Source organism: Caenorhabditis remanei, chromosome III (genome assembly GCF_010183535.1).
Source record: "Caenorhabditis remanei strain PX506 chromosome III, whole genome shotgun sequence".
In the NCBI taxonomy this organism is placed as follows: domain Eukaryota; kingdom Metazoa; phylum Nematoda; class Chromadorea; order Rhabditida; family Rhabditidae; genus Caenorhabditis; species Caenorhabditis remanei.
In genome coordinates, this window is record NC_071330.1 from 13329514 (window position 1) to 13337563 (window position 8050).

Below are 8050 nucleotides of genomic sequence, written 5' to 3' on the forward strand. Positions count from 1 at the left end.
TTTTCGGAGGATTTTATCTGCAAAAGCACTTTTTTCATTAAAAAATGAGTGAAAATTGATTGAAAATCTAAAAAAAAAAGTGAAAAAAAAACGTGGAAAAAACGTGGCGTCTGCATTCTGACGTGACGGTGTTTGCGGACAATGCGTCACATTTTACGAAAGCTACAGTAATCTTCCTTTTTCAGATAGAATTTGGCAGAGTTGCAACGGGCCGGGCCGAAATCAGAATTTCTCCGGCCCGGCCCGGTTCGGCCCGGATTTTCAGTACTAAAAAAATTCAATGTTTTTTTTCGAAAATTTTTCAATTTTTTGGCAAAAAAATTTTAAAGGGGGACACAACTAGTTCTAAATTGAGGGTTTTTGATATGAATCGATTCAGAAAGCCAGGAAAAATATACATTTCTTTTGGTTTCATGTCTGAAAATGCGTCTAAAGCGAGTTATGAGACCTAAAAATGTCAAAAATCGATGCTAGTCGTGCACTTTTTCAGTACATTTCAATAGAAATTCTATTCGTCCTACACGTGAAAGCAATATTATCAAAAATTTTCAAGAAAAATTCGAAAAATAAACATTTATGAATGCGTTTCACATTCAGACGAGGAGAATTTCTATTGAAATGTACTGAAAATATGACGACGGGGAGCGATTTTTGGAATTTTGAGGTCTCATAACTCGGTTAAAACTGATTTTTTGATATTCTTGTGAAAAAATTTGGAAAATTTTCAGACAAAAAAATTATTGAAAAAAAAATTCTAGTGAAAAAAAATTCAAAAATTCAAATCCGGGCCGGGCCGGGCCGGCCCGGCGGGCCAGCCCGGAATTTTGCAAGTATGGAATTTGGGTCCGTTTTCGTTCTCAAACTGATTAAAATAAGAACTAATGAATTTTTTATGAAAAAAAGGTTCTGTTTAGCATTATTTCACTATAAAATGAACAAAAACCAAATTTTATTAACGCAAAAAAGCCAAAAATGCGCCACATTTTACGGCATCTACTGTAATTTTTTTCCAGATTAGGTGCACTTTCGATATTGATAACGCGTTTTCACACAAAAAACGTTGCAATTCAGCCCCATTTTTTGTATTATTCCCTACCCCTACTGTTTTTGAGTTATCTATTTATGAAAAACCCGTCTTTTTTACAATTAATTTAATTGAAATAGTTTCTCTTCGTAAATATATGTTCAGGTTATTTTTTCAACAAAATTGGTAAAAATTGGTGTAACTGAGTAAAAATTCAATTTAAAGCAACAAATTGATACCAATAACTATCTATATAACAACAAGGAATAGAACGACCAAAATTCAAAAATTTTAAAATAATTTGTAATCGCGTCTTCACAAACCGAATTTTGGTTATAAAACATTATCTAATATCTAAAAAAGTCTCGCTATGCAATTCAGTCTGTATGTAGTTTTGTATTCTATTTGGATTAGTCTTAGTACACGAGAAGAAGAAAGAGAAACCAACAATTCCTCAGGGAAAGCATTAAAAACACATTAATCGTCACGAGTATTTACGGTCTTCGGGACCGGTCCCCAAAATTGTTGCGGTCGGAAACCTTTCTTTTTATTGATCCTCCGGTGGATCAGTGGATGAAATAATAAAATATAAAGGGACAAGGAAGAGGTAAAACAGGAGAAGGGGAATTCTTCAGGAAAGCATAAAAAGTATAATGTCATTGAAATTTCCATCTCCGCTTGCCATTATAATCTTCAATTATTCCTCCATTTTTTGGATGAGAATGAAAATACTTTCAAGAATTTGATTGTTACTTTCAGGAATTTGATTTTTGTTTGCACTTAACTGACTAGGGAAGGTCATGGACCCGGTTTGGAGTTATGAGTCGTGATCTATTTTATAAAAAAACTGAGAAAACGCTGATTCCAAATATATATTCACTTTTTGCCCTCGAATCCTGGTATTCGAGAAAAACAAGGTCAAAGTTCGGAAAAATGACAAATTATTACTTTTTTAACGCTCAAAAATCGCAAAAAATTTCAACAAAAATTTTCGCGTGTCAGAAAGGCAATAATTTATCATTTTTTCCAAACTTTGATCTTGTTTTTCTTGAATACCAGCCCTCGAGGGCAAAAACTGAGTATATATTTGGAATCAGCGTTTTTTCAGCTTTCCAATGATATAGGTCACGACTCATAACTCCAGACCGAGTCCATGACCTTCCCTAGTGAGTATATCTTCTAATTCCTCTGAAGGGGGATTCACCAATGTGAAATATTTCGTAAAAAATCTACCCCCCCCCCCCCTCTTCCGAACAAACTATTTAGGTCAACCGATTTAAATGTCCTTGAGAACTATCTCTGCCCATGTCGCCCTTCCCATTTCATTTCTCCAAGAGGACCTACTGGATGGTCTTCGAAAACATTCTCCCCTGATTTTTATTGAATTATTTTTAATTATGGATTGGTTGATGCCACTTAATTATTCCTTTCTATGTATTTTTACCATGAAATTGGACACGCTCTGTGATTAGACCTATTTGGAGGAATAAGAAAAGGTAAGTTCAAATTTTTAAAAAAAACTTCTTTTTTTTAGAAAGTAGTTAGATTTTTTGAGTTATAGGCAACTATGAACTCCTCTTCCTCTTCGTCCGGATCTCTCGATAGGTACTTTTTCGGTTAAAATTGTCCCATCTTGGGTCGCGAAGGGTCCGATTAACCCATTCTGGGCGCCAAGTGTATGGGACTCCACAAATATTACCAATAAGGTTTGTAGAGTTTTATATGTGTTTTCCTGGTTTAATTTGATTTTTTCCAGACCGGTTCTGGTGTGCAACATATGGGCTAATTGGGCTCCAGAAGAGTCACCCTGACTCACACCGGACGACGAATTTATGGGACCCCCCAAATTCTGAACCTTAGGTTTGTAGCTTTCTTTATTATTTTTGAGGTTTTAACTTTGATTTTTCCAGGACATGTGACGCAGTTTTCTGGAGTGCCTTTTTTGGACGCTGGATCTCCGTGCGGACCAACTTTGAGGTCCGGTACGGGATCCGGCTGCCTCGTGGAGCTACTTGTGTCTTTTTCATACTAGAGTCTCCTCGTGAGCTCTACCCGCTCGAGGTGGTACGGATTGACAGCAGTGCCTCCGACAATATGGACATCAGCAATGCATCTCTTTAATTCTCATTAATGATTATTTTCTCAATAATTCATTCTGGGTATAAATAAAATGGTGGTTTATAAAATATCGTTTATATAATTTCAGGAGGTCGAAATATATTTTCAAATAAAAAGGATAATTAATCATCAATAACAATTTATTTAATTAGTTTAATTGGTGTCTTCCATTTCTGGGTTCAAATTAAACAAGTCGGTAAACTCAAAAAGTTTAAATATAGTTTCAATTTTAGCGGGTAATTCATATGCAATTTATGTCTTGTTGTTTATCTAACTTGTCTCGTATTAATACCTGTCAGTCTTGTCTGTCACCTTTCAATTCCGCGTACCAAAATCACTTACCGCTTACGCCCGAAAATCGACGCTCCGCATTGAATAAACTAGGTCAACAGTTTTAATTGCCCTTGAGAACTATTCCTGTCCGTGTCGCCTTCCGTTCATTCATTTCTATATCCAAGAGGACCTACTGGATGGTCTTCGAAAATATTGTATCCTGATTTTTATTGAATTATTCTCTTAACTATTGAGATTAGTGGTTTTTCAATTGGTTGATGCCACTTAATTATTCCTTTTCTATTTATTTTTACCATGAAATTGCACGCTCTAGAAATAGAGTCACGACATTGGTGCATCGAGCGAATCGGTGGAATAGGAAGATATATTTAGGTAAATTAAAATAAAAACTTCTCTTTTCTATACTTTCCAAGGTCGGTAGGCCCGGATAATTGGCGTAAACTTCAACATTCATTTTTTCAAATTTTTTGAGACTTTGTAATTTTTTTCGCGAAAAAGTCAAGTTATCGACTATGATTCAGAATTAGAAGAAATTCTGAAAAATCATCAAAAAAAGGTCACATTTTCGAAAAAAAATTGAAAAAATTGCTTTTTTTTTTCGAAGCCAGGACTTCGGGCAGACCCCGGCAGATTCTCTAAATTTTCTCTCAGCCCGGGCATTGACGAGTTTTTAAAAAATCTGTCATGCCCTGAATACTTTCAACTTTTTCCGAAACCTGCTCTTCCTTTCAGCGATCACCTGGCAATTAAAGTCCATCACGGATAGAGCCAATAGAGATCTTCAACGTGGTCCTAAACCACCAGCAAAGTGTCGATTCTGTTTGAGGACAACGGATGGCATTGGCCACATCGCAATATTCGGCAACAATTTGGGGCCGGTTCCCACAGATATAAATACTCGTGTGCTTCAGTACTTTTTTATGATTTACTGCTACCCTGAAGCAAAGTGTGTTCCCCGTCCAAACTCCCCAAAACCTTCGTATCCCTTTTGCCTTCTCCCTTTTTCTTCACCCTTTTATTATACTACGATTTATTACTCCCAATAAACTACATATACCACTAAACCTATTATTACACCGACTCCAAGGAGACTCTAGAAACTCTAGGGTCCCGACACTCCCCCCTCAAACCTTCGTCTCCCCTTCTCCTTCCCTCCTTTTCTTCCCATTTCATTATACTACATTTATCTTTCAATAAACTTAAATACCACTGAACCTATTCCGTACCGATTCAATAAAAGTTTTAAAAAAAAATTATTTGAGGTATTATAATCTGAAATAAAAATATAACTTCAGTCCTTGGATGTATCCCCACAATGTCATAAATACAAACGTGAAGACTTGATCTGAGCGGGCAACTAGAATTAATGTCACACAGCTCTCTCTTTTTTCCAGTTGTTTATCTCTCTTATTATCTCATGAGCCGCTTTTGGTGTCTTCTCTCTCCATCTCTCATGCTATTTCAGTTTTCTAGCTGAAACGGAGCAGAAAGAGATCCCCCACCTCTGACGTAGGGCATATATTTTCAGTTTGTCTTCATTTATTGAATAAAAGTTTCAAGATAATATAATACAAAGAAGACAAACAAATTATATGGTTCACCAGCCTCTCAGCATAAGGAGATAGAGACGACGTGGACGACGTAGTGGTTGAGTCGGCGGCGGCTCAACAACCCCATTTCGATTCTCCTTGTTGGACTCCTTTTCTCTCTCGAATCTCAGTAGGATAGCATATTCGCGGAAAACTTCGACACGGTCTTTCAGTGGATGGTTGTCGAATTGACGCAAGACTTCGAGAAACGCCTCGGTCTTCGAATTCATATCTTCTGGATTTGCTTCTATCATCGCAGTGAAAGTTGGCTCGATGACGTCGAACATTGCAGCGAACTGATCCGAGTTCATTCTGGAAATTTGTACTGTCAAAACGGAGAAGGGACGTTTTAAAACTAGCCGATTTAGAACTAACTCACTAGGACCCGTATCATTGGAAAGCTGAAATCACGCTGATTTAAAATACCGTAAAAACTGTATTAGAGCGACATGTCGCTCTATTTTTCGAACAGGTTTTTGTTTTCGTTCTATTAGAGGCTGTCGTTCTACTAGAGGCTGTCGGTTTATTTTTCGAACGAAGTTCTAAAAGTCAGTCAGGTTCGATTTATGCGAATAAAAGTGAAATCAGAAGAAAGAAACATGAAAAATTAATGAAAAAACAACGAAAATACCCAAAAACAGAGTGTCGGTCTATTAGAGGCTGTCGTTCTACTAGAGGCTGTCGCTCTATTTTTCGAAGCTTAATTCGGCTGTCGTTCTATTAGAGGTGTCGTTATATTAAAGGTGTCGCTCTAATACAGTTTTTACGGTATATGTCACTTTTTTTCCTAACTGGTTTTTCTCGAATACCACGCTTCGAGAGCTAAAACTGAATATATATTCTGATCAGCGTTTTCTCAGCTTTCCAATTATATAGGACACGTCCCATATTGTTTCACTTCGGAATGATTAATTCAATAGAAAGAAAAAAAACGAGAAAAAGGGTAGTCAAGAAGCCCGCTGCATAAAAAATGCATAGCAACTGAATCCCCGTCGCGCACGGCTCCGTCCATTCCTCTCTTCTCATGTTTCCCCTTGAGCTCCACTTTTCCCCCTTTAGCCCCCATTCTCCGTGATAAGCACTTTTTCTCTTTCGTGTTATGTGTTTCAGCACTCTCTCGTTCTCTAGCTGGAAATAGAAAAAATGAAAGATGGGCGGTTGTTAGAGAGCTAGAGAAGCAAATACGGGCTCACCTGCAGAAGAAGCGTAATTTGCGTAAAAACCAAAGAAAGAGTATGAAAATTTGAAAAACAATTATACACTATTGGGCATAAAGACGCTACATTTCCAGTTTTTTAGTTGAAAATGAAGAACTTTAAGTTGGAAATTCGCAAAAATTGAAGAAAAAACAGCTGAAATTAGTATTTCATTTTTAACGCCAAAATGGGATTTTTACATCGAAACAACCGGAAAATTCCATTTTTAACTATTCAAAACCAATTTTTCCATGTCGGGAACCATATTTTATAGCAAAACCCCAAAAACCAGACTTGGCCAAGAAGGTCAAGATGCATATGAGAATGGATACCAGGGTTCGCTACCGCTTGTGGTCTTTTCCGTCTTTAATTTATTTTATCTTCTAGATCAAATCTAGCGCTTCACTTTTGTAGTTGAAAACTTTTTTGTACGGACACTCCCTAGAGAGTTATGGTCATTTTAAGACGACAGCTCGAAAACCGCACTATTTTGCACTGAAATTGGTCGACTTGAGGGAGAAATTACTTTGACAATGTGTAACTTGCTAGGAAGTGCCCGTACAGAAAAGTGGTCAACTACAAAAGTGAAGCTCTACCTTTGTTCTGTATAATTCATTAAAAATCTACTTTGTGAGACAACCAGTGTAACCACGACACCCTCTCGAAGTTTGCAATTTTCGACTGAAAATGACCAAAGTTGTTGGAATTCTGAGGAAGAGAAATGCGAAAACTTGAGGAATTAAGCTTGAAATTAAAAGATTCTTCTGTTGTAAAATTGAAAAGTTATGGAAAATTTTTCAAACTGACGTATCTCAATCAGATGAGGTTCAAACTTGATAAAATCTTTATTTTTGAAATCAGCACAGTAACCCAATTCGCTATAAATCTAGGTATGATTATACTCATTTGGAAGGTCTTGACTTGATGAATCTAAAAAGTTGGTTAAAATTTAAAAAAAAAACTGAAATTATACCCAGATTCATGCCGTTTTTCCAGGATTTTCGAAACGTTTCTAAAATCTGTAACTTTGTCAGTTTTTGCTAGAAAATTATGGTTTTTATTGGAAAATGTGTGAAATTTATTGAATTTTTTCTGAAAAATCCTAAGTGACGATCTGGCGCGTCTTTGACGTGGTTTCTTTCTTTCATCATTTATTGAGCATCATTTATTTAGATGTTTGAATCACAAAGTAATCACATGAAAAAAAAACCAAAGATTGAGATCATTCACTGCTGTTGAGTTGCTTGACCATTCCCCTCCTCCTCACTCCCTCATTCACATTTTTCTCTTTCTCCGCATCCCTCTCTCGCTTCTCCTTCAGAAACAGAGCACACTGTCGGTAAGTGATAAGGACTTGTCGGTCTGGATGATCATCGAATCGCTTCAAATGGTTGAGAAACACGTCGATCGCCTGAGATAGGTCTTCTGGTTTCGCTTCCAAAAGTTTCCCGAAGTGTGGATCGATGAGAGGGACGAGGTTTGATCCGGAGATCCGTTCGGTGAATGCTTCCATTCTGGAAATTTAAAAGGGATGATTTGGCGGTTTGCGGTGGTAACCCTTTTCAAAATATTCCCTTTTTAGAACCGTTGTTTGCAAAGTTACCGTGCAGTAAGATTTACAACTTTGGCTGTTTTCAGTTGAAAATGTCCAAATTTAAGAGTGTGACACGGCCTCCCTAATAGTCTCACAATATTGACTGTTTATGCAGTGTATAGATCACAAATAGAGCTTTATTTTTGTGGTTGACAACTTTTTGTTAGCACCGCCCACTTTTGAGAAAGAAAAAAATTGAAACCGGCAATGAGAAACATCGCGTTTTCTTGCTTAA

The 8050-nt window shown here is 36.9% G+C and overlaps 2 protein-coding genes across 2 annotated transcripts; both read right to left on the bottom strand.

Annotated features, from left to right (window-relative positions):
- Positions 1–5033: 5033 nt before the first annotated feature.
- On the bottom strand, positions 5034–5336 carry GCK72_011168 (uncharacterized protein; the record flags this gene model as incomplete). Its single annotated transcript, XM_003093403.2, has 1 exon — positions 5034–5336. One exon carries the CDS (start codon positions 5334–5336, stop codon positions 5034–5036), a length of 303 nt encoding a protein of 100 aa, XP_003093451.2.
- Positions 5337–7443: 2107 nt separating this feature from the next.
- Positions 7444–7734, bottom strand: GCK72_011169 (uncharacterized protein; the record flags this gene model as incomplete). The annotated part of the gene is made up of 1 exon (XM_003093416.2): positions 7444–7734. The coding sequence occupies one exon, from the start codon at positions 7732–7734 to the stop codon at positions 7444–7446; it is 291 nt and encodes a 96-aa protein (XP_003093464.2).
- Between the last annotated feature and the right edge of the window lie 316 nt (positions 7735–8050).